Source organism: Eulemur rufifrons, chromosome 14 (genome assembly GCF_041146395.1).
Source record: "Eulemur rufifrons isolate Redbay chromosome 14, OSU_ERuf_1, whole genome shotgun sequence".
NCBI lineage: Eukaryota > Metazoa > Chordata > Mammalia > Primates > Lemuridae > Eulemur > Eulemur rufifrons.
In genome coordinates, this window is record NC_090996.1 from 12,667,087 (window position 1) to 12,694,075 (window position 26,989).

General features: G+C 41.8%; 2 protein-coding genes and 1 pseudogene across 2 annotated transcripts; all 3 read right to left on the reverse strand.

Annotated features, from left to right (window-relative positions):
- Positions 1 to 913: 913 nt before the first annotated feature.
- On the reverse strand, positions 914 to 2,691 carry FAM220A (family with sequence similarity 220 member A). The gene has a single exon (XM_069485858.1). The coding sequence runs from the start codon at positions 2,620 to 2,622 to the stop codon at positions 1,864 to 1,866; it is 759 nt and encodes a 252-aa protein (XP_069341959.1). The 5' UTR covers positions 2,623 to 2,691; the 3' UTR covers positions 914 to 1,863.
- SMIM10L3 (small integral membrane protein 10 like 3) lies at positions 2,640 to 14,736 on the reverse strand. The gene is made up of 2 exons (XM_069485859.1): positions 14,551 to 14,736; positions 2,640 to 2,704 (listed from the first exon to the last, which is right to left on the reverse strand). Exons 1-2 carry the CDS (start codon positions 14,734 to 14,736, stop codon positions 2,684 to 2,686), a joined length of 207 nt encoding a protein of 68 aa, XP_069341960.1. The 3' UTR covers positions 2,640 to 2,683.
- LOC138394901 (U4 spliceosomal RNA) lies at positions 4,081 to 4,204 on the reverse strand (annotated as a pseudogene).
- Positions 14,737 to 26,989: the final 12,253 nt, after the last annotated feature.

Here is a 26,989-nt window from a genome sequence, read left to right on the forward strand (position 1 = left end):
GAGGGCATTTTCAGACAGGAACACAGTATCAAAGAGAAAAACTGCAGTGGAATGTATGTGTATAAAAAATTTAATGTGGGCCAGGCGTGGCTCATGCCTGTAATCCCAACATTTTGGGAGGCCAAGGTGGGAGGATCACTTAAGCCCAGGAGTTTGAGACCAGCCTGGGCAACATAGCGGGACGGCATCTCCAAAAAAATTTTAATTAAAAAATTAATGTGAAGAAAAAAGTGATTGTGAACTTTCCCCAAAAACTGTTTTAGAAAAAGCACACTTTATTCTTTATCCTTAAGAAAACATTTCAAATTTATTAACATTTGATGCTAAGTAGGGAATTCTGTACTTTTTCTTTGCAATTGAACATTTGCAATTTACAAATCAAAACAAATAAAATGGTGAGTCATGGAAAGTTCTATCCCAAAGGAGTACACTTAGTTAAAAAAAAAAAAAAATGGTGGGGGGAGTAAAAGGAGGGCTTGACAAGAAAACAGTTCCCATTTTCAAACATTTAAGCGCACCCACCTCATTTCACAATCCATCAGCAACACCAAAAGGGCATGTACATTCACCAAGGCCTTCCTTGCTCAATCAAGACAGTGTCATTTAGATCGGCTGGAGACTGTTTTGCAAGGACTCTTACTTTGGGACTCTGAGCACCACCCCAAAGGAACACAATACACTATTTCATTATATCCTGGGAGGAAAGTAAGAGTTGAGTTCCAATCTAGTTTTACATTTTGTTTTGCAAGTTCTGCTTCTAATTTGCTGCATTAGCAACCTACTTTGCTGTTAGAAAAGTATTAGGAAGACAAGAGCATTAATAAAAACACAAGAATAACCAAGACCACACACATAAAATAAGACGTATTTATTATACTAAAGAACAAATTTTATTTTTCATTTTCCCAAAACACTAAAATAGCACACAGCATAGTAATTTAGCACACAATATAAGTTGATATACGCAATTAATAATCCCCAAAATGTTTAAGTCTCACTTTGGGAGTCCTTAAAAACTTACACCCTTAAATGACCTTTATTAAAGTTATCAACAAACAATAAAAGGAGTTACCTCAGAAAAATCTTAGTGTAAAAGATACTTCAATTCCTAGAACCTGGGAACTTTTTATAAGGGAAACACTTGATTTGCCTCTCTAGAACTGAGCTCCATCAAACAGTCTCAAGCTCCTTTTTATATTTAAGGTAACACTGCTTGGGTTCCTAGTTTGAGAAAGGATTATTCTAAAGGTAAGTTTAATATTGCAACTTTCACCATACGACCTCCGTCTAAATTGCATTTCAAGTGGAAGGAAAAGGGTGTGAGAAAGGAAATCAAATTTTGCTGCAGACCAAAATCATTCTACAAAATGCAGAAATGATAACAGCTTAACCATGAACTCAGCAAGGCTTAGTCAAAGTACAAGGGGGTAGACTTTACAAATATCCACTTCCATTAGGTGATCGGAGACAAGCTGAGGAGACATACAGCATTTGGGACAGTAGCCCTTTATAATGGGTATTGAAGATATGTAGAGAACTTCATGTTAAATCAGAATGTTCTGATCTGATATTTATTTAGGATATATCAATATTCTCCTGAATGTTTTCCCAATCCTGAATGTCTTTCAAGCATAATTTAAAAACACTCCAAAATTTCCTTCTGCATCAACCAGCTTCTTTTGAGGTAAAGCTTGACTTAATTTGTCTGGCCATATAAACCAAGGCAGGAACTTAGGGGCTGCCTGGTTTGCATCCAGATTTAATGCAAAAGAAATCATTCTAAGACAACTTTTAAAATTCATCTATTTTTATTGTTCTGCTTGTACCTTAACTATGGCATAATGGATTTGCTAATTCAAAAGGTCATAGAGCCAGTAACCCCCGTGTTATCTGCAGACCATTTGAGGTACTTTTTACACTTGAAAGCATTTTCCTGTATCCTATCATTTGCTCTGAAAACATGGGCTTTAAATGTTCAAGAAAAACATGTTTTGTCTCATCATTCAGGAATACTTCAGGATTCGCGTGCAGCATTGCAGACAGGACAGGGCGCAGGCAAGACGGTTCCAACTCACAGCCCAGCCCCTCAGGAAAAGCACTTGGTGGGTCATCCTTAAAAATTCCCATTTCCAACAGTTCTTGGCATGGCAGTCCTGACACCCAAGGCTCTCCTTTGGAGCACTGTCCCCTGTGGCTGTCCATGGCCCTGGGCCCTCTTCCCAGCCAGTCCCTCCCCAGAGCTTCCACGACACCACAGGACACTCCAGGAAAACACTCTTCTGCAGGAACAGAGAACAGACCCACGGCCTTGCTTGGAGTGGCTGCTGAAGCTGAATTTCTTCTTATTGATTCTTTTAAATATGGAAGCACTTTGTTGCCATTGTCAAGCAAGAGGTCAGCCCCACTCAGATCATTTTTCATTTGCAATGATAAGGTCTCAGTCTGTGAATTTCCATTTACATCAACCGTAAGCTTATTCATCCAGGAAGATGTATCTGCTGGACAAGGGCTCTCCTCCTGTGTTCTTTTCTTAAGGCTATATAATGGTTTGTCTGAGTCATCTCCTCCCTCCCACTTCACTTTTTCCAGGCAGGTGCCAAGAGGCTTTCTTCTGTCCCTCATGCTTTGTGTTCCTGGATGCAGTGAGCCTGAGGTCACGCCTTCATCAGTCAGGTGAGGGCCTTCAATGGATCTCAATATGAACCTAGAAAAGACAATCAAAGTTTTACAACAAAGACAGTAGGCTTAAGAGCATCTATACCCACCAAATATTTTCTAACAAATACCAAGATCTTTTTAACAATCTCTGCTACCGAGTCCTACAATGCAATAGAAAACAGAATGATAACCTACCCATTAGCGATCACAATAAAAAGAACAGCACTTTGGCCAGGCGCGGTGGCTCACGCCTGTAATCCTAGCACTCTGGGAGGCCGAGGCGGGTGGATTGTTTGAGCTAAGAGTTCGAGACCAGCCTGAGCAAGAGCGAGACCCTGTCTCTACTAAAAATAGAAATAAATTATGTGGACAGCTAAAAGTATAAATAGAAAAAATTAGCCAGGCACGGTGGCGCATGCCTGTAGTCCCAGCTACTTGGGAGGCTGAGGCAGGAGGATCGCTTGAGTCCAGGAGTTTGAGGTTGCTGTGAGCTAGGCTGATGCCATGGCACTCTAGTCCGGGCAACAGAGTGAGATGCTGTCTCAAAACAAAAAAAAGAACAGCACTTTACTCAGTATTCCCTAAAAATGCTTAAAAATAAGAAAAGCATAAATCCTGAGGCTCTGTACTCTTCACATCAATATGGTTTTTTGTGTAGGTTCAATAAAAATCTTTCCTCCCTTTAAACAGTATATAATTGGGTGACTTGATTATGCAAACAAGGCCTTAACTGAAGCATTTGAAAATGATTCTTGGGGAGTCAGGTATAACAAGCCACTTTTAGGGGATGAAGGTTGATTTACTCATGGATCCAACAGGTTCCTACCCATTGGAAGCTAGCCTGGAGGGGTCCTGGCAAACAAGATCCCAGTCTTCAAGGGGTTCTACGGAAAATCACTTCCTGGCAGGCCAGGAAGCTCAGCAAATTTGGAGCCTTGATAAGAAAATAATTCATCCAAACTTACAGGTACTGCAGGTAAAAATATGATGGGAAAAGTCTCTTGGACTTAGTTCCCTACCATCAGATTAGCAAATAATGGACGCTTTTAAAGGCTCATCTGAAAATCCTCACAAAAACGTCTGGACACTTGACTTGTGACCTTAGCAGTTATCCTAGCAGTTCTGGATTGCAAGAACAAACTCAAGGTGACCTAGATGGCTAATCAACACTTTTGCTGCACCTACAAACCTAAGGAGACCTTCTTCTGAGATCAAGAATAATCTGTCTTTGACAATTATTACACTACAAATGAGGAAGATGTCAGGAAAAATTGTGAAACGTAGGATTGCGGGGTGTGCTACCTAGTGCATCCTTCCAGGTTATCTAATTTTACAGGGGCCTGCACCTTTCATTGTCTTTGAGCTGCTTTACAACTCTGTAAATTGTCTTTTTTTTTCTTCTTCTTTTTTTTTTTTATTCAGTCCCCGTAGAAAATTGCCAATGCCAACTATATTTATTGCAAGTCGTCATGGCGGGGTATTGGGAAAAGTTTTCAGTTAGTAATAATCGTGCCTCAGATAAACCTCATTACCACTGTGCAAAGCTACAACTCTGTAAATTGCCCAAAAACTTTAAGAGTAAGGCAAATGACTTCCTGTCCAAAGAAATGAGAATTAATTTTGTTTCATGGAATGTAACTGATTATTGCCCTGTAGATATTGACCAAGTTGGTGACTTACTACATTTAGAAGAAGGTGAGATGACTTACAGGTATCTTCTGACCTTCAATTCTGGATGACAAAGGCATCTGTCATTTACTGCAAATGGGTGGAGAAGCAGGTCTGGAGGGAAGCTCAGTTCAGATTGAGACATACAGACTTTGACTGTGGGGCTGGGCACAGTGGCTCATGCCTGTCATCCTAGCACTCTGAGAGGCCGAGGTGGGAGGATGGCTTGAGGTCAGGAGTTTGAGACCAGCCTGAGCAAGAGCAAGACCCTGTCTCTACTAAAAATAGAAAAAATTAGCCAGGCATGGAGGCGTGCACCTGTAGTCCCATCTACTAGGGAGGCTAAGGCAGGAAGTTCACTGGAGCCCAGGAGTTTGAGGTTGCTGTGAGCTAGGCTGATGCCATGGAACTCTAGCCTGGGCAACAGAGCAAGACTGTCTCAAAAAAAAAAAAAAAAAAAAAAAAGACTGACTGTGGGACTGTGCCAAGCAGTTGAATTAATTAATAAAGCCTTTAGCTCAAGAGAGACGCCAGAGCTGGGGACCTACACCTAGACATCACCAGCTTCTGAGAGGCAGATAAAATGATGACCCTGGTAAACACATCAAGAGAGAAGACAGAAAGAAGGCATGCTTCAGAAAGCCAGGAACACCAAGATATAAAAACCAGACTGGGGAGGGGCCCACCACAGGCATCAAGAAGGAAGACTCAAAGCACACGGGGAAAATACATTTCTCACATGAACTGAGGTAGCTACAGGGAAACTGAAAAACTTCACACAATCTTCTAGCCCAGCAGTCATTCATATGGGGTGACCCCACCTCAAGAAACATGAGAGAGAAAATATTAGAATGTTTTGGCCTATTTTTATCTCTTCTCCTTTGAAACTTCTTCTGTTTAATAATATATTTTGAGAGTAAAATATATGGTTTATGAATACCCATATATATCTTGTGGGTTATGCTCAAAAACTTTTACTGCTAGAAGTATTACCATTACTCTATATAGTTGAAAAATACACTTGAACCATATAAAGTCATATAGAAATGTCAATTGTGAATTACTATAAGCGTGGATTCCAGCTACATTTCAAAACACATACTTTCAAAGTTCACTCAGTCAAACCTAATTAAAGTCTCTCAAATTACCTTGTCAAAACATATTATTTCAAGCCTTATATTTATTTTACTGATGAAATATACCAAAAATGAACATTACCCTTAAATGGAAGCATTACTAAATATATTTTAATACATATTAAAATAGGTATTCTTTTTTAATTCTTAAGAAAAACAGGTCATTTAATATGGGACAGCTCTCAGAAAAATTAGTTTCTCACCACTTTTATGTCCTTGTACATGGACTTAGTACTATTCAGAAAGATGAGTTATTTCCAGAATTGTATTAAAATACTTTAAATGAGGTGCCATTAATATAATCATTTGTTTAATGATAAAGTAATCATGTATTCAACCGTGACAGAATAAATTGTTCCCTGAAGTTCCTCTAGTTCTTTAATAAATTCAGTATTAAACAATGTATTTAATTCTCCTATCAAAAAAATACTTCAATAGGTCACTGAAAACACTTTGGTTCAGACCTTTCAACTGACCTCTTCTGATATTAGACTGTTACACATATTATTAATATTTACATTTTGACAGCCAGAATAACGTCCAAATAATTTCTAAGCATATTTGTCATTGTGAATATTTTTTTGTAGTTTATTCTCACTACATTAGATACATATTGTACCAAATAAAGTATGCACAAGTATGTAAAATTAACTCTCTTTGGCTTCATCATCCCCCACCCTCATGTTGTATCTACAAAATAACAAACAGTATAAATGATGGCAAACAAACTTAGCCACCAAAACTGAGACCACCAAAATGAGGGAAGGAGGCTTATTTTGAAGATCAAGAAAGTATGATTCAGGAAAAATAAAGTACAATCCCAGGAGTGTCCCTGAACCTATACCTCCCCCACCACCCACCAAAGCTGTTAAAGACTGAAAATTGATCCGTGGAGGCCTGAGGGGCCTAAGTGTTCGGGGAAACAAGGTTGTCCAGGTACACCCCCGATCCTCACTGCAGACAGAAGGCACCTTCCCCACAAAGCCCTGCCTGTCTGAAGCAGCTGACCTGCTGGATGACAATGGCCTGACCCAGTTAGGCAGCTGCTGCCCTCTTGGATGCCTGTCCCCTCACCTTCCCTAACCCGAGCTATTCATGGCCTCCAGAGCCTGATGGTACAGAGTACCATTGCTTTGTAAACTAAAAATATCCTGGCCCTGGTGCTTCTGAAAACAAGCTGGCAAGGCTAGTTCCCAAAGGGCCTGGGGAGAAGACACAGCTAAAACCAGTGGGGCAACAAGGGGTCTTGAGGGGACCCTGTGAATCAGGGTGGCGCTCTCACACACTCCAGGATGAGCCGGCTTCACCTGCCTGTAGATGCCAATGCTAGTACACCTGAATCTCACTGCGTTCATGACTAAAATGATCAGGCTAGAAGGCAGCTGAAACTAACCGCCCAAATTTCCACACAGCTTAGGATGAGAAATAGGAACAACTCCATCATTTCTAAATCAAGCTGAGTCATAACCACAGGGAACACACCGACATCACTGAGTTGTTGCAACTAATCACTCAGCACATCTAAATCACACTTGCCCCTACAAAACCAGCTGTGCGCCTCTCTCTAGCTGCCACCCTGTTTCCTCCTCCTGTTCACCTGAGTGCTCAGAGGTGCACTCACGAGGTCAGGAGGGTACAGAAGGAGGGCTGTGCCCCAGCTTGGGGGCCTGGGCCATTTCTTGCTCAGGGAGAATCATATTTCCTTCCAGGATTCTGTGAGGACTTGTACAAAAAGCACCCAGCATCTTCTCTGACTAGCATCTGATAAATACCAGCTACTATTATCAACATCATCATCAAGAGTGTTTCAGGGAATGAATGATAAAATGTTGCTGAGACGTGCATAAAACAGGGGACGGAGAAGTGACTGCTGCATATGGTAGCACAGAAGTGGCCCCAACAGGGATAAGTGTGTTTCAGTGGAGGGGCAGAGGCCATGGCCCAGGCTGGAGTGGGCTGAGGCACAAATGGAGACCACCCAGAGCACCCCCTGCATTGCTGGGAGGGCATACAATGTAACAGCCCGGAAGGAGGGCAAGTTGACAACAGCTTTACAAATTACAAATGCTTAACACCTTTGATTCAGCATTCCGCTCTTAAGTTTTGCTACAGATTCAATCAGCAAACAGTCATTAAGCCCCTACTCTAAGCCAGGTGCTGGTGTTAGGACAGTATACTGAGCAGACTGAAAGGGCTGTCTTCTTAAAGTTTATTCTCCAGTGAACCAACATAAAGGACAAAAATGCCACATGCACAGGTTTTTCACCGCAGTACTGTTTGGAGAAAGGTCAATTTGGACCCATCCTGCCCATCATATACCGGGATAAATTCCAAATACGTAATATTTAAAAGTAAAAAACAAAATAATAGTACCAGGATAAAATATAGGTGAATTCCTTGTATTCTTAGAGTTGGGAAGGCCTTTCTAACAATAACAAAACCCAGAAGTCAGAAAAGATTGTTAAACTTTGGCTACATAAAAATAAATGGCATGGCAAAAACACACAAAGTTAAAATGTATTAACAAGCTAGAAAAAAAAATCCAACTCTTATCACAGGCAACTCTTATCTAACAGAAAACATCAAGAAAATAAGAAAAAGACAAACCCAATAGAAAAATGGGCAAAGAACATGGACAGTTCACAGAAAAAGAAATGCAAATGGATCTTGCTCTCACACACCAAAATTCAGAAACACACGCATAATGCAACCACCTCCCTCCACCTCCACTGCTGCCGCCATGAAAAATCACTGTCATTTCTCACCTGGATTACTGCTTCCACCCTCCAACTCTTACAGGATATTGAGAGCAATCTTTTAAAATTGGTTACAGATAGAGGCACATATGATCCAGCAATTACACTCCGAGGCAAGAGAAATGGAAACACGTCCACACAAAGCTTATACAAATGTTCATAGCAACATTATTCATAATAGCCAAAAAGTGAAAACAACCCAAAAGTCCAAATGATGGACATAAAAGACAAAAAAAAAGAGCAAGGAAATGTTACCAGTTGGAGGAGATTATCAAAAGACGTGGCAACTAAATGCAGAGGGAGATCCTTCAACAGAAAAAGGACATTGTGGGGGGAAACTGGTGAAGTCCAAATAGTAGTATTACACCAAGATTAATGTCTTAGCTCAGACTTGCCATGAAAGATGTTCACACTAGAAGAAGCTGCACCTAAGGTCTACAAGAGCACTCTGTACTATTTTTGCAACTTTTCTGTAAGTCAAACTATTCCAAAGTTGTAAAATGAGCCAGGCCTGGTGGCTCACACCTATAATCCCGGAGACTCAGGAGGCCAGGAGCTTGAGACCAGCCTGGGCAACATAGCAAGATCCATACCCCCTGGGATTTATTTAAAATACTCTACTGTGGGGTGGGGAGATGAAGACAGTTGTGGGTTGGCGGGAAGAGATAAAAGTTAGGAAAGAGTTGATCCTTATTGAAAAGGGGTGATGGATGCACGGGGTTCATTATACTATTCCATTTTGCATCTACTTGAATATTCCCATGATAAAGCTTTTTTAAAAGAACGATCCTTTAAGAAAAGTAGTAAATCAGGTTATGTCACACTCCTGAGCTCAAACATCTTGTTTCCCAATGTACTCAGAGTACAAGCGAAAGTCCTTACAAAGGAACACGCAACTCCCTCAAACCCCCATACTTTTCTGGGCTCCTGCTCTCTCCTTGGCCCACTCACTCCACTCCAGACCCACTGGCCTCCTTGCTGCTGTTTCTCCAATGCAGTGCTACTCAAAGAGTGATCTGTAGATCACCAGTTTGTTGTTGTGACTATACAAGAGAAATTAGGACTAGGCATTTAGAAATTTTACCGTACCTTAACATCATCACAATATCCAAGAGCAGAACCTCTTTTTTAGTAATTACTCTTAAAAATTGCAGTAGAATATACATAACTTAAAATTTACTATCTTTTTTTTTTTTTTTTTGAGACAGGGTCTTGCTCTGTTGCCCAGGCTAGAGTGCAATGGCATGATCATAGCTCACTCACTGCAATCTCAAACTCCTGGGCTCAAGCAATCCTCCTGCCTCAGTCTCCCAAGCAGCTGGAACTACAGGTTCGTACCACCAATGCCCGGCTCATTTTTCTATTTTTTGTAGAGATGGGGTTTCGCTCTTTCTTGCTCAGTCTGGTCTCAAACTCCTGACCTCAAGCAATCCTCCTGCCTAGGCCTCCCAGAGGGCTAGGATTACAGGTGTAAGCCATTGTATCCGGCCTCATAAAATTTAATATCTGCTTAAACCATTATATGATTTGTAGGACTCTCAAAATTTGAGTCAAGAATAGAGGTGCTCACTATTCTTTCAAATTTTACATAGGTTTAAATTTTTTCAAAACAAAAAGTTTATGGGGAACGACACCAATTGGATATCAGACTGAGGTGGGGGGTGGGGGAGGGGATGGGGGTATGCCTACACAATGAGTGCATTGCGCACCGTTTGGGGAGTGGTAACACTTGAAGATGCTGACTCGGGAAGGGGGGGGAAGGGAGGGATATACACCTACACGATGGGTGCAACACGCACGACCTGGGGAACAGACACGCCTGGAGCTCTGACTTGGGGGGAAAGGCGGTACAGGAGCAACGTATGTAACCTGCAATTCTGTATCCCCCATAACAAGATGAAATAAAAAAAAAAAAAATGAAAAAAAAAAAGAATTAAATGGAGCTGAAGGAATTAGGAAAAAAAAAAAAAGTTTATGAAAAACCATGATTCAAGCATTCACTTGAAAGACAGGAAAGACTCCACAGTATTTGTTTCTTATATATTTAGTATTTATCACAGTTGTTCAGTAACTCAGAAACTAGGACAAACTCCTAAGTTTAACTGAGTTCATGTTTTTGATTTGGCCTCTCAAGCTTTCACAAAGCTTATAAGCTTTTATAAAGTTTTCTTAACAGTATCATCTCCCTCAATTTTCTTCTAGGAACCTGATGTAAATCAACCAACAGAGTAAAACTCATTTCAAGCTGCAATCAATCCTGGGAACAGGGTCTTGGGATCTTTATTGCTTTTTAAAATCATTCGGATACAAATAACATCATTTCAATCAAAGTCAAAGCCAAAGTCCTTTCAATGCCTGCAAGATAGCAGGGAGCTGCCCCTGAACCTCTCGGTCAGAATCTTCTACCACCTTCTTCTCCTCACTGAATCCTCCAGCCTCACCAGCCTTCTGCTGCTCCTGAACACACTAGGCTTACCCAGTTGTGGAGCCTTTGCCCCAGCTTAAACTCAGCCCTCTTCCAAGCCAGACATCTCTATGGCTAAAGCCCTCTCTCCTCCTCCAAGATTTTGCTCAAACGTCAATTCAGTTAGGCCCACTCTGACTGCTCTATTTAGAATGGCTACCAGCCCCCCAACCCTCCCTGCATTCCTGAACTCTTCCTACTTGCTTGGGGTGAATGCACAAAGATTTCCAAGTGATAAGTGAACACTGAAACGCACAGAGTCATGGATTTAGAAAGTCATTCAGAGAGAAAAGACTAAGAGTGAGTAGTCAGGAACACAAAACAAGAAGCGAGGCAGCAGCCAAAGAAAGGTTTGCAGGCCTCGTGAGTGCAGGGCAGTGCAGCAGGAGGGTACAGGGAAAGCAAGGACAGTGCTTGGTCTGACAACTATCACCAGCCTTCACCAGATCTTCTTTTCCCTGACTGCTCTTTTTTAGGCCTTCTCTTTTAGTGTTTATAAGAATCTAGGTGCCCTGGGATTAAGATACTTGGTTCTTCCCTAAGGCCACACAACTGAAAATTATAGGTATGACTTGTTAAATTATAGCAGAGTCACAGTACCACTTTTTATCTTGCTTTTAATACATTTGGTATGGATTCTCATTCTTTTACTGCCTTGTATTTCAGATTCTGTATACAAAAAGAGGATGCTAATAACTCTAGGACACTAAGGCTTGCTTACTAACAGTATTTTAAATCATAACCCTTCCCAGTGTACAAAGCCCTTTTGCAATCTATTTTTTCATTTAGTCATCTTTCATACTAAAGAGGTATTAACCTCCTTAAAAATGCCTCACTGCCCTACAAGAGATTAGAAGGTCCTAAGCAAACATGTGAAAAATGGAGTCCTTCATGCCTTATTACTTACAAAAGAGATTCCAGCACCCCTGCAATCAAGAGGATGGGTACAGTGTGTTCTGAGAAAAACAGAAGGCACTAAGTCACGCTGTCCCCCTTACTCAGATTCTATTTCCTGTTGCACTTCCCTTTACCAGAAAGTCAGAATAATGAAACTTTCAAATCAGGTAAGTTAGCAGTTTTTCACAAATGAACAAAAAGTCTAAAACCTACAGGGTAGTTTAAAGTGGCAAATGTAAATATCACAGTAAAGAAAAAAGACACCCCAGCCCTCACCCCCAGGAAGTGAAATGGCTGCTTGTTGCACTTGGTCAAACCCAAGATCAAGCCTAAAATCTCCACACAGTTCTTAGAAAGCTCTTCCTCAAGGTGCCTGGTGCAGTCACCTTGTCTGTGCAGCCCTCCAACCCCCAGAGCCTGCTTTCAGCTCCTGGAATTCACAAAAGCTGTGCTGTGACTGGAGTATTACTTGATATCAAGCCCACCAAGTCACCCTTATGGGCTTTTGCAACTGGTGCGACTAGTTCTCACTGCCCACACCACTCTTATTATAGATCCAATTTCCCTCCTCCAAAATGCACTTACCCTCAATCATTACAGTACAGACTCCTTGTTAGGAAATTTGTATTTGAATAACCTTTCCAGAGATTATCTCACTGCCCTACAAGTGAGTGATCTGGAAACCCTAAGCATCATATTGGAAATGGAGTCCTTTACTCTTTATTGCTCATAAAACAAATGAGCCTTCAGCACTCCTGCAATGAAGAAAGCAGGTGCAAAATCATGTAGATACGGTGATCACAAAAGCCTTCTCTGAAATGAGAACTAAAGCATGAGAAGTCTCAGCATTCAAAGAGCCCGGGAAGAGCATTCAAGGTGAAAAGAAGAGCCTGTGGGAATGCCCAGGGGGGAAGGAAGGGGCTTGGTGCAAGCAAAGAATAGATAGGACACCATGAGCAAAGCAAGCACAGTGAGCAAGGTGCAAGCCAGGTGGAGGTTAGAGAGGTGAGCAGAAGGCAAGTCTCTAACCAGGGTAAAAACAGACGGACTGCTTTCTGGGTGCCATGGGAGCAGTTTTGTTTTATTTTAGGAATGACACGATCTAATTTATGTTCTTAAAAGACTTCTGATTGCTCAATGGAGAACAGATGAAGGACCCTGCAATAGTCCAGCTGAGTGATTATAGTAGCTTGGACTAGAGATGTGGTGGTCATAGAGAAGTAGATACATGAAATGGGTGACTTTTAATTGTAATGGTATAAAGCATGGTAATTTTCCACAAAGTGGGGTCAAATACAGCTGGCAGACACCTTTTGTTATGCCAGAAAAGTTTCTTTTTTAAAAACCTTGAGTTAGGCCTGGCACAGTGGCTCATGTCTGTAATCCTAGCACTCTGGGAGGCCAAGGCGGGTGGATTGTTTGAGCTAAGAGTTCAAGACCAGCCTGAGCAAGAGCGAGACCCCCGTCTCTACTAAAAATAGAAAGAAATTATATGGACAGCTAAAAATATATATAGAAAAATTAGCCGGGCATTGTGGCGCATGCCTATAGTCCCAGCTACTCAGGAGGCTGAAGCAGGAGGATTGCTTGAGCCCAGGAATTTGAGGTTGTTGTGAGCTAGGCTGACGCCATGGCACTCTACCCTGGGCAACAGAGTGAGACTTTATCAAAAAAAAAAAAAAAAAAAAACAAACAAAAAAAAACCCTTGAGTTAGCTTGGTATCTAAAAAATCAGGATTTCTGACTTATCCTGGAGATCAGAAGATCTGGCAAACACTGGGACCCTATGTCCACAGGGGCAAGAGCACAGGCTTTCTGGTTTACCGCACTTCCCACCACACCCAACACCCTTCCCTTATTTATACCACCTGCTGGAGTTTTCTACTCCTCTAGTCAGGTACCATTTAAGGATGCCAGAAGCCCTTGCTCTCATAAAAGTATCTCAATTTGAACCTTAAAATAGAGAGGCAGGTTCACCTCAACTCACGTTCACACAATATTGATCAACAGTTGTCTTGCAGTTTCACAAGGACTACCACCATCCCATGTCATGCACCAAAAACCCAAAGATACATACACAGGGACAATTACACTCTGATACAACCAAACCAGAGGGGGAAAAAGGGAAGACACCTGCTGGATCACAACTGTCTGGTGCTACTGATCAGACTGGTTAATTGCGCACACCAGGGAGCAACACAAAGCTCCCGAGGACAGGGACCCGTCCCTCCTCCATCAGGCACTAAGCTCAGTATCTGGCCATCTTTCTTTAAGAATTCTCAAGTTGACAACTTTCCCTTCCTCTGGAAAAAGGAAACTGTAACCCAAGGGATGTAGAAATATCAGTCATTGATAGCAAAACTGGTCTCCAGGTTGCTGGTGTGTGTGCCTACCCTTATCCCCCATCTGAATTGTCTTGGGCTCTTGCCCCTCCGAAACCTTTTGCGCCTCTTCCTCTTCCACTTCATTTTCCCTCATCTTCACCCTCACCTCACTTCTACCTCTAGCCAGGATAAATAAGGTACATTTATCAAAACACCATTAACTTCCAATCCATTTTAAGCTTTGAGGAGAATATAAAAAGGCTTTGCAAAGTTTGGGAAACTAGAAAATTCACCCATGAACCCACCACTAGAACTCAACAGTTTGTAATTTTCGGGGCAAAACATCCTCTTCAGACCTGCCAGCTCCTCGGACCCCACCCCACCCCCGCCGTGGGACCTTCCCCAAGGTACGTTGCTTAACCTGCCCCCAATGGCTCGTTTGCAGAACAGGGATCACCACCACCTAAGTGGGTCTTCCCTCGTGTGGGGCCGCAAGAGAAAATGCACGGTGCTTGGCATACACACAGCTGCCAACCAATGGCAGCTACCGTCGGCATCCGCACCCTGCTGGGCGAGGTGGGCCGGGCGGCTCTGGGCCGACGGGCACTCGGGGAGGGTCGGGGGTCCGGCCGGCGCGGCTCACCCACCTGCAGGCGGACGTTGAGCATCATGGAAGCCACGATGTAGAGGTAGGGGAAGTTGATGCGCAGCCGCCAGGCCAGGTCGAAGAAGATGAGCAGCGTGCGAGTCAGCCCCTTGCAGAAGACCCCATAGGAGCGGGCGGCGGCCGAGCGCGACAGCCGGACAGCCAGGCCCGACAGAGCCGCCGCCATATAGAGACCGGCGCTCCCACAGCCCGCCCGCCCGCCCTCTCCGCGCCGCGTCGCCCCGGGCCTCTGCCCCGGCCGCTGGCCCGCGCTCGGCGCGCTCAGGGAGCGAGGCAGGCGGCGGCTAGGCCGGCGGGCGGGCGGGCCAGGGGGAAGCGGAGTCCGCGCGTCAGACTCAGGGAAGCGCCTCCGCAAGCCACCGCCTGGTCCCAACCCGGCCGCACGGCCTGACGTCACAAAGCCCGCTCCGCGCCTGCGCGGCCCTCGGGCCCCACCCCCCCCGACCCCGCCCCTGCCACCTTCCAGCAGGTGAGGCGCGCATGCGTGGGCGAGGGGGGAGTAGAGTGGGGGGGGGGTGCCTGTGATGATGTGCTGTCTCCTTTCGCCCCCTAATGGTGAGCCTGAGAATAAAAACAAAGGGAAGAAGAAAACAGTGGATGTGGTTGTGCGACAACGTGAGTGTACTTAATGCCGCTGAGCTGTATACTAAAGAATGGTTACACGGGTTGGGCAAAGGCAATATATGTAACCTAAACATTTGTACCCCCATAATATGCTGAGATAAATAAAAAAATAAAATAAAACAAAAATGAAAAACAAGAATGATCACAGTGGTAAGTTTTATGTTACATATATTTTACCACAACTAAAAAGAAAATGAAAGGAGGCTTTTGGGGGTTAACGGGTACTACATTCTCCCCATGTGAATTGCTTGTGGTCGCCAGCCATTCTTGTTCAGTGTCAAGCTATAGATAATTTAATCTTTTAATAGTTATATTAATTAAAGCCACTGATGTAAAAAGTACAAATACTTAAGCTTTCAAAGATTCTAGTGTTCTGGGGGTTTTTGACAGAGTTTTCTTTTTCTTTTTGAGACAGATGCTTGCTCTGTTGCCCTAGGTACAGTACAGTGGAGTCATCCTAGCTCACTTCGACCTCAAACTCCTGGGCTCAGGAGATCCTCTTTCCTCAGCCTCCCAAGTTGCTGGAACTACAGGGCCGCATCACCACACCCGGTTCTCTATTTTTTATAGAGACGGGGTCTTGCTCTTGCCCAGGCTGGTCTCAAACTCCTGAGCTCAAGGGATCCTCCCATCTCAGCCTCCCGGAGTGCTAGGATTACAAGCATGAGCCACTGTGCCTGGCTGGCAGTGAGTTTTTACATTCCTACTTAAGCAGCTAGGGTTCTTTTAAAGCTTTGCCATGAGTGCCTTCCTTTTAGTTTCGGACAAAATATTTCATGTCTTATTACTTATGCCCAACAAAGAGAAATTCTGGAAATTTGGTACAAGTGGGAAAAAAGAGTTTCATTAATGAAATGCAAAGCAAGTCTTAAGTCTCTTTAAAAAGTGATGATAGAAAGCAGCTGTACGAAATGGATTGATTTCACGTTAGAATCCTTTGCCCCAAAATGGATTTGTGGTAATAATCACTTTTAAAAACCATTTTGAAATCTTTTTCCCCAAAATGGATTCATGTTCAAATCATTTTTAAAAAATCTTTGTTTTATTCAACTGTAATCTGAACAGGAAGATTATAAATCACAGAAGACATTTCTAATATTGCCATTATGATTATTCTTTAACATTATCATATTTCTTTAAATATCTACTGTATAAAAAGAATTGTACTTTTTGATGCTAATACTATATTTACTATTGTGTTTCAGGGCTAAACCATATTAAATAGATATATGAGAGGTTTTAGCTTTTGGCCAGCTTTACTATTATTATCAAAATAATATTTTTCAAAGACTTCACAAACCTTTAGTTTCCTTTATTTTTGTAGCATTATATTTTGCCACATTTATCATTGACACTAAAAAGAGCTCACTTCCTTTTTTTGTAAGCTATTTTTTCCTTTCAGTACACACTGGATGCTATCTTGAGCACAGCAGAACACATGCTGCTGAATTATCATTGTTTTTTAAGCTATCCCCTCAAAAAAAAGCAGAATGAAAATGTCTTTATTCATTATTTGGGAAAATAATGTAAAGATTTGAAAGGTTAAGAGTCCTCAATGGAAAATTTGCCAGAAACCACAAAATTGATCTGACAATGTGGAAAAAGGTTTGGAGCTCAGCTAAATTTATTCTCAGGCTTGTGAAGATTTTCTCTGGTGGAAAATTGTTAAGTCCTGTTTATTTGAACTATGTTGAAAGACCAGATGGCTGTGGCAATGTGAGATTATATACATATATTATACACATACACACACACACACACACACACACACCCCTTCCTCCCTGGTTACTCATTTCTTTGTCTCTAAATGCTATTCAATCAATGAGGCATTTTAACAAGTCAGTCAGTTACCATAAACAATGGCAAACAAAATTATCACAAAGCGAAACTGGGCAAGGTAAGAAGCCTGTTAGACATAATGAAAGGTCAAAGACAGAACAAGGAAAACTAATAAGATTTTAAGTTTAATATATATCAGGGTTAACTTGTTCTGAGCTACAGCACAGGCTGGTAAATGAGTCTAGGTTCATGACTTAACACTCAACTCAGCCCCAATTCACTGAGCATCTTTGTGAAGATATGTTGCTAATTATAATCTGAGAAACAAACATAGAATTATAGGTGAGTATGAAAAATATTTTCATAGAGGTACAAAGGGTATGAGAAGAGGGAGGAAAAAAGATGCTGAGGTGACTAGGAAAATAATTTTATTAACAATGGGTCAACAGATTTCATGGGCTTTGCCTGCAGTCTTCCCTCCTGCTAGCAGAGCTGTGTCTCAGGTGAGGGAAATATAAATAGTAAAGCCTTTTTTTTTCTTTTCAGCATGATCTGGTGCGAAAAGCACAGAGAAGCCAGGTTCCAAGTTTAGCAGTTTCTCAATGCCCTGTAACCTGGTTCTGCAAAATGAGGATAAGGACACCCATCCGACAGGTATTTGTGAGAAGTGAATGAGATCAGAAGTGCACAACATCCAGCACAGCCCCAGGCAGATAGAGGGCACCCAGAAAGTGGTAGCTATTTTTGTGGTCAGAGCCCTTGAGTCCTTAGCCAGAATGCAAGTTTAGTGGATCCATTAATACTCATTATGATTAATAACGTTTATGGGTCACAGACAACCTGAAGAGGGAAACAACTTGATTGTGCTGCTGGAGGGCAGGATGCATTCAAATGATCCCAAATGTTGGTCTGAAATTATTTGTATTCCTTTTCTTATTCCTATGGAGACCAGGAAATGTGGGGTGCATTTAAACGTGTGAGCTTAGTTGCCATCTTGAGAAAATGCAAGTTTCCAATCTTTCAATGAAAGGCTCTTTCTAGGCACCTGACACATGACATCATACATCACAGATCAAGGTCAATGTGAGCGGCTGACACAGAAATAGTTCATAATCTTAAGTGAAAAAAGTAAGGGGAAGAAAAGTATACATACAATGCCACTATTAATCTAAGAAATGGGGTATGCAAACACATATGTATACACACATATACACAAATACACATATATACATATGTTATATATATTACACACATGTAAATATACATGTATGTTTATGTGTATATATATTTATGTTTATATATTTATATTTTGTTTAGTCTTTAAATGAAAGGATAAGCCATAAATTTATTTTAAAGTGGTTATCTATATGGGGACGAAAGGAATGGGGTAAAGGATACGGAGATACAAAGTTATACTTCTCCAGGCTGGGTGCGGTGGCTCACCCCTGTTACCCTAGCACTTTGGGAGGATTGCTTGAGGCCAGGAGTTTGAGATCAGCCTGAGCAAGAGTGAGACACCGTCTCTATAAAAAAATAGAAAAATTAGCCAACTGTGGTGATGGGCCTGTAGACCCAGCTACTTGGAAAGCTGAGGCAGGAGGATTGCTCAAGCCCAGGAGTTGGAAGTTGCAATGAGCTATGATGATGTCACTGCACCCTAGCCCAGGAGAAGACAGAGCAAGACCCTGTATAAAAAAAAAAAAAAGTTATACTTCTGTGAATATGTCTTGTTTTTTAGAATTTGACTTTGGGACTTTGGAACCATATATTTTACACAACTATAAAGCAAAATTAAATTTAAGAAAACACCTAAGATATATAAAAACTGAAAGCAAAATGAAACAAACAAAACCTGTACATCCAGTTAGTGGCACAACCACACACAGAGAGGAACTATTCCAAGAAACATTAAAATTATAATTTACTGTACAAAAAAAGTCAAAAACTGCAATAAACTCCAAAACTGTTTTCAGTAATCATATCGTCAATGGTGGCATTGGTTTTGTTATTCTGAATCTGTTGTGTGTTTGTATTCTAATGAGAAATTATGTTGGTGTTATTGAGAACAAGGATTTTTGGCCTGGGAGAAAGGAGTTACTGATATAAACTTGATGAGGTTAAATAAAAATGCTATAATCCTGAATTCGAATTGTAGGTATGGTATGAACTCGTATGTATTTATCTGAAAAATATGTGTGTGTTTCCTATCTCTATTCACTGAAAAGCCTAGGAATAGTGACCAACCTAGAAGCAATGAACACCCCTAGTGCCCAGGTTGGAGTCTGTAAATACCATTTCCCACTAAAAGGCAGAGATCAGACCTGGAGCAAATAATGTACAAGATGAGCCTGAAACTTACTGTCACATCAGATAGCAAGGAAGTTCTCAAAGACTGTTAGGGATGTGTCAAAAAGACTCAGAAGGGCCAGGCATGGTGGCTCATGCTTGTAATTCTAGCACTCTGGGAGGCCGAGGCAGGAGGATTGCTTGAGACCAGCCTGAGCAAAATGAAGACCCTGTGTCTACTAAAAATAGAAAAATTAGCTGGGCATTGTGGCCTGAGCCTGTAGTCCCAGGTACTTGGGGGGCTGAGGCAGGAAAAGCACTTGAGCCCAGAAGTTTGAGGTTGCAGTGAGCTATGATGAAGCCACTATACTCTAGCCTAGACAGAGCAAGACCCTGTCTCCAAAAAAAAAGACAAAAAGACTCAGAAACCAACTTAAACAGATGCATACTGGCCAAAAAGGAAACAATTTGAGCATCAATAAGAATAATACTACAATAGAATGAAACATATCAAAGACATGCAAATCCCTGAGTTCATTATGATACTAATTATGCATCCTAGGGCTGCCATAGAAAATTACTATAAACTGAGTGGCTTAAAACAACAGAAATTTATTCTTTTATAGTTTGGGAGGCAATCAAGGTGTTGGCCAGGCTACAGTCCTCTGAGGGCACTAGGGAGAGTCCTTGCCTTTTGCAGCTTCTAGTGGTTGCTGACAATCTTTGGCATTCCTTGGTTTGTAGCTGCATCATCACTCCATTCTCTGCCTCCATCTCCATGTGGCCAACTTCCCTGTGTGTTTGTCTGTGTGTCCTCTCCTTTTATAAGGACACCAGCCACTGAATTTAGGGCTCTCCCTACTCCAGTATGACCTCATCTTAACTAGTTGCATCTGCAAAGACCTTATTTCCAAATAAGGTCACATTCTCAGATTCCGGGTGGACATGAATTTTAGGGGAATATTATTCAACTACAGTACTCAATATCACAAAACAACACAACAATCTCATGGGTAACCTTTGGAAAACACTTGGAGAGAAACTCATTTTCATAAACCAGTAAACAAAAGGAAAGAATTAAGCATGTATCCTACTTTACCTGTATGAACTGTACCTCAGGGTTAGCAGGTAGTTGGTAAAGATACATTTCTTTGTATATATGGGTCCAGCTAACAAATAAGACAGGAATTCAGAATTAGAATATCATCATTTTGCAGCCCTTAATGAATTAATGAATTTAAGGAATGATCATCAATGGCTGCTAACTTCACAAAAACATGATCACAAAAAAAGTCACAACTAGACATGTGACTCCTGATGAAATACTATTGGGGGAAAAAAAAGACTGAACCTGAATCCTTCAAGTCTCTGGATCTAATTACCAGAGGAACATATAAAATGATTACAGTGAGGAAGTCAGCAAAACCAAGACTGCGGTATTTAAAAAATGATACTTAAAAAAGGAAGAGAAAGGAGCAGAGAGGAACTTATGAATTTAAAGAGACTTGAGATTTAATTTAAAAAAGAGAGAAAGACTTGAGAGACTTATCTACCAAACCAATGTATAGACTTTGTTACCAAAAAAGGCAATTGTGAAAAAAAAAAGGGGGGGCAGGCTGGGCACAGTGGCTCATGCCTGCAATCCTAGCACTTTGGGGGACTGAGGTCAGGGGGCAGGAGGATCGCTTGAGACCAGCTTGAACAAGAGCGAGACACCATCTCTACAAAAAAAAAAAAGAAAAGAAAAGAAAAATTAGCACACGCCTGTAGTTCCAGCTATGCTACTCAGAGGCTGAGGCAGGAGGATCACTTGAGCCCAGGAGTTTGAGGCTACAGTGATCAACGATGAGGCCTCTGCACTCTAGCCCAAGTGACAGAGTGAGACCTTGTCTCAAAAAAAAGAAACAATATAACAGTGGACATGGAAGTTGGAATCTGCCAAGAGTGTGAAAAAGTTACCTGCCAAGTTAAAAAAAAAAAAATTAAAAGAAAGAATATAAAATATCTCAACAATTTTTTTTTTTTTTTTTGAGACAGGGTCTCTTGGCTCTGTTGCCCAGGCTAAAGTGCTGTGGTGTCAGCCTAGCTCACAACAACCTCGAAATCCTGGGCTCAAGCGATCCTCCTGCTTCAGCCTCCTGAGTAGCTGGGACTACAGGTGGGCACCAGGATGCATGGCTAATTTTTCTAGTTTTAGTAGAGAGGGGGTCTCACTCTTGCTCAGGCTGGTCTTGAACTCCTGAGCTCAAGTGATCCTCCCACCTTGGCCTCCCAGAGTGCTAGGATTACAGGCATCTCTCCCATCCCAATTCTGGGCAGGACTCTCACCTACAGGCATGCTCACCTCCAGGGACAAAAGCAGTAAAGATTGGGCCCAAGTAAACAGCCTGCCCTTGGGCGAGAAGGCGCAAACCCTTTGGCTGCCTCTGCCTTGGTTACTCTCTGCCAGCCCAGGCCCAGCTCTGCCAGCCCAGCTGGACCTATGGAGTTGTCCTTCACCACCACCCCTGGCTAATTTTTTATATTTTTTGTAGAGTCAGGGTTTCACTATTGCCAGGTTGCCTATGACTTTAATAAAAAAAAAAAAAAAATCAAAGCCAGGCATGGTGGCTCAGCCTGTAATCCCAGCACTTTGGGAGGCAGACGTGGGAGCATCACTTGAGGCCAGGAGTTGGAGAACCACCTGGGCAACATTTCAAGACCCTGTCTCTACAAAAAATAAAAAGAGATTAGCTGGATATGGTGGCACGTGATTGTAGTCCCAGCTAGCTACTAGGGAGGCTGAGGTGGGAGGATTGCTTGATCCTGGGAGTTTGAGGCTGCAGTGAGCTATGATTGCACCACTGCACTCCAGCCTGGGCAACAGAGTGAGACCCTATCCCTAAAAAAAGAAAATACAATAAAATAAGCAGTAAGTTATTAGTACTAGCTTGTTCCTCCTCATCTTTACAGCCCTTAGTGCACTTGTGGACTTGTACAATTGAGAGCACAAGGTTCATTCTTCTCATTGTGCAGATGGGCAAAAAGTAGTGACCTAGCAAAGTCACAGAGTCCATTGGTGGCTAAGCTGGGGCTGAGCTGGCGGCAGCAGGGTGCATTTCCTGTGCTTCTACCTCCGTGCTCTTTCCCCTGTGCCACCTTTCAGGATAAAATGGCAACAAAGTTTACATGATTAAGAAAAGACAGTCATTTTTTTGGGCCACCAGGCACTCATATTTGAAGGAATCTGGAGCCTACCCTGGGCTTTTGGTTCTTTTCATTAAGATGCCAAAGTATATTCACACACTCAGATCTTTTTAAATTCCTTTTTGAGATCTATTACAGTGAGTTTAATTTTTATTCATATTTGTGGTAGTTAATACATGCACAGAGTATAAAATTTGAAAGGAACAAAAGGGTAAATAGTGAAAAGTGTCCCTCACACTCCTCTCCCTTGGGTACCCAGTCTCCCTCCCAAGAGCCATCACTCTTGACAACTTCTTGTGTCTCATTCCAGAGATATTCTATGCATCCATAAGCATGTATATATACAACAGAGAATTTTCCTTCTTTGGGCAGATTTGTGATTTTTTTTTCCAGCTTTGCAGTCTCCAAGAATCAGAAGACTCTTGCCAAGTTGTTAATTAAAAATTAAAAGACCGGCATAGTGATTAGTCTCACACACACACACACACACACACACACACAAAATGTTTGACATCATTAGCCACTAGGGAAATGCAAACTAAAGACACAATGAGTTAGCACTAGAAACCCACAGGAATGACTAAAATTAAAAATACTGATTAAAAAAATGGCTTTTAACAGCAAGTAGTGGCAGGGTACATTGTTGGGAGTGTGAAATGGGACAATCACTTACTTTGGAAAAAAGTCTCACAGTCTTATAAAACAAAACACATCTATTCTATGACATGACAATTCCACTCTTACAAACTTACTCACTACAAATGAAAACATGTGTCTAAAAAAAGGTTTGTACAAGATTTGTTCTTATCAGCTTTACTTATAATAACCCAAGTCGGAAATACCCTAGGTGTGTCCATCAACAGGAAATGGATAAGCAATAATATATCCTACAATGGATTGCTATCCAGCAATAAAAGGAATGAACTTCTGATACACACAACATGAATAAACCTCAAAAGCATTATGCCGAGACAAGCCAGACACACAAGTATGTACTGTAAGATTCTATTTATATGACGTTCTAAAAAAGGCAAAACTAATCTATGAAAAAGATCACAACAGCACTTCAGCACTTGCCTCTGGGAGTGGGGCAGAGATTGACTGGGAAGAGATATCCCGAGGGATGGTAATGTTTTATGTCTTGATGGGGTTTTGCGTTACACAGGTGCAGGCACTTGTCAAAACTCAGTGAATTAGCCGGGCGTGGTGGCACACACCTGTAGTCCCAGCTACTTGGGAGGCTGAGGGGGGAGGATCACTTGAGCCCAGGAGTTTGAGACCACCCTGGGCAACATAGTGAGATCCTGTCTCTAAAAAATAAATAGATAGGCCGGGCGTGGTGGCTCATGCCTGTAATCCTAGCACTCTGGGAGGCCGAGGTGGGCGGATCATTTGAGCTCAGGAGTTCGAGACCAGCCTGAGGAAGAGCGAGACCCCATCTCTACTAAAAATAGAAAGAAATTATATGGACAGCTAAAAATATATATAGAAAAAATTAGCCGGGCATGGTGGTGCATGCCTGTAGTCCCAGCTACTTGGGAGGCTGAGGCAGGAGGATCCCTTGAGCTCAGGAGTTTGAGGTTGCTGTGAGCTAGGCTGACGCCACGGCACTCACTCTAGCCTGTGAGACTCTGTCTCAAAAATAAATAAATAAATAAATAAATAAAATTTAAACAATAAAAACCTCAGTGAATGATATACTTAAGATTTGTACATTTCATTGTAATTTTTACCTAAAAAAGAGAAGGAACTATAAACAAACGTTGAGCTCTAATGATATGAATGCTAAAGTGTTTAAGAATAAAATGTACTGATTTGTGTAACTTCTTTTCTTTTTCTTTCTCTCTCTCTTTTTTTTTTTTTGTAAACCCTTCTTCCTGCACACTGAAATGACTTCTTTTCAAATGCATCAAAAACTGAGATGAATTGTTGAATGGATAGATCTGCCATAAAGCGAGTATAGTAAAATGTTCGTTGTAGAATTTAGGTGGATATATGTAGAATTTAGGTTCTCTGTATATTTCTTTCAACTTTTCTGTGTGTTCAAAAATTGTCATAATAAAATGTTTGCAGAAAAAAGACAAAAGAGAAGTATAGGCATCAAGAATATACTTCTCTGGCTGGTCTTAGTGGCTCATACCTGTAATCCTAGCACTTTGGGAAGCCAAGGTAGGAGAATTGCTTGAGCCTAGGAGTTCAAGCCCAGCCCGAGCAACATAGCAAGACCCTGTCTCTACAAAAAATTAGAAAAATTAGCCAGACGTGGTGGTGCACACCTGTAGTCCTAGCTTACTCAGAAGGCTGAGACAGGTGGAGAAGGCTGAGAAGGCTTACTCAAATGTGAGCCCAGGAGTTTGAGGTTGCAGTGAGCTATATTGATACCATTGCATTATAGCCCAGGCAACAGGTGAGACTCTGTCTCAAAAAACCCCATATAAATAAAAACAAACAAACAAAAAACCCAACCAACAAACAAAAGAATATACTTCTCAGGTCAGGTGTGGTTGCTCGCGTATGTAATTCCAGAACTTGGGGAGGCTGAGGCGGGAGGATCGCTTGAACCCAGGAGTTGGAGGCTGTGGTGAGCTGTCATTGTGCCACTGCACTCCAGCCTGGGTGACAGAGCAAGAATGTACTTCTCATTGTTGTCACATCCATGGCTGTCATCACAGTGGAGATAGTTAACAAAAGTGCTGGTTCATCTTTCACTATCCCTGGCTGTTCATGCCAGGGGAAGTGGCCACAGTTATAGACCCTGTGTGGGCTCGTGGCCACAGAGTGTCTCTGCTCCAACATAGGATAGAACAGTCACTGTGACCCGGGAGGCCCCTTCTCTCTTCTGCTGTGTTGGATCTCCAGTTTCTGCCTCTCTTGGCCTCTTTTGGTTTATTTCCTCCTACTGGAGCAACATATGTTCCAGTAGCTTCCTGGGATATGGTGTGTGGGAGGTGAAACTTTTTTCAGAACTTGTCAGAAAATGTTCTTATTTTACCCGCCTACTTGATCAATAGTTTGGCTATGAGTAGAATTTTCATTTGAAAATCATTTTCCTTCAGAATTTTGAGGGCATTTCCCCACCAGTCTAACTGTTTGAAAACCTGAGAAGCCATTCTACTTCCTGTTTCCTTGACTTATGTTTTCTCTTTGGAAGCTTCTAGGATCTTATCTGTTCCCATTGTTCTGAAGTTTCACAGTGATGTACTCCAGGGCAGTCTATCTTCATTTGTTGGGCTGGCACTTTCCAACTGTAAACTCTGGTCCTTCAAGTCTAGGGAATTTCCTTTGAATATTTTCGTGGATGTTTTTCTCCCTTGCTTTTTCTCTGTTCTTAATTTTCTGTTATAGAATATTACTAGGATAGTTGGAGCTCCTGGTTCTCTGTTGTTCTCACTGTTTGCTATTTTCTATTTATCCATGTCTTTTGGGTCTTCTGAGAGATCTCCTCAGCTTGATGTTCCAAATTTTCTATTGTGTTTTTATTTTTGCTAGGTTGATTTTAATTTCCAAGAATTAAAAAAAAACTTCTGAATGCTCCTTTTTAAAAAAAAATAGAACCTCTTTCTTATTCATGGATGAATTATAGTCTCTTAACCGAAAATATTGATAACCTTTTTTTAAAAAACAGTCCCTTTTTGCCTGCTGTGTTTTCGTTTTCCCCCAAATTTGTTTATTTTGATTATTTTGATTTCTAGCTTCCATTCTGGAGATTTTCCTTATATGTCTTTTAATCACTTGGTTGTCTGTTGCTCATCAAGGATGAGAAACTAAAAGTTAATGGGTGGGAGGATTCCTAGAGACCCCTGCCCATGTTGATATCTGTTTGGTTTTTCCTCCTGGGCTGAGGAGATTCCCCAAGGAAGAGCACTCCACCATCTACCCTCCTACCAGAGGGAAACAGCATGTTGGGGAGGTTCAAGATTCAGCCTACTAAACCCCTTTGTTTTTGTTTTGTTTTCCAGGCTCCGATGCCTGGTCCCATGGTCCAAATACCCTCTGGTTCACTCTTTCTAGAGAGGAATCTCCAATCTTTTGCAGGGGAAAGGGTGAAGAACAGGAATTGATAGTAGGAAAATGTGTGCTCTCTTTGATTCTAACTGATGCTATTCGCTTCTGTGACTATGCTTGCTTTTAGTTGTTTAATAAATATAGTTAATCAGAATGAAAAACAGAGATAAGAACAAAGGTAACTCTATGATAGGCTAGGCTTCCTGGATGTGAGAAGCCTAGTTCTGCTTCTGTATATATGGCTTGCTGGCTTGGTGCTTAGCGTAAGTGGAGCCATGGCAGGCTTCACTAAAGTAAAGGAAAACAAAGCCCCGGGGAGGTAACTGCAAGTTGCTTTCTGATAAAGGGCTGGAGAATCCAGGTGCCCTCCAACCAACTAAGTAAATAAGAAGAGCAAGACACGATCAGCGCATGAATGGCTTGTGCAGGGCGTGTGTTCCCAGTATCGCTTGTAACCAAAAACTGGAAGGTATGCAACAACAGCCCCCCCTTCCCCGTCGGAGACCCTCCTCTTCCCCTGGATGATGTTAACTACAACT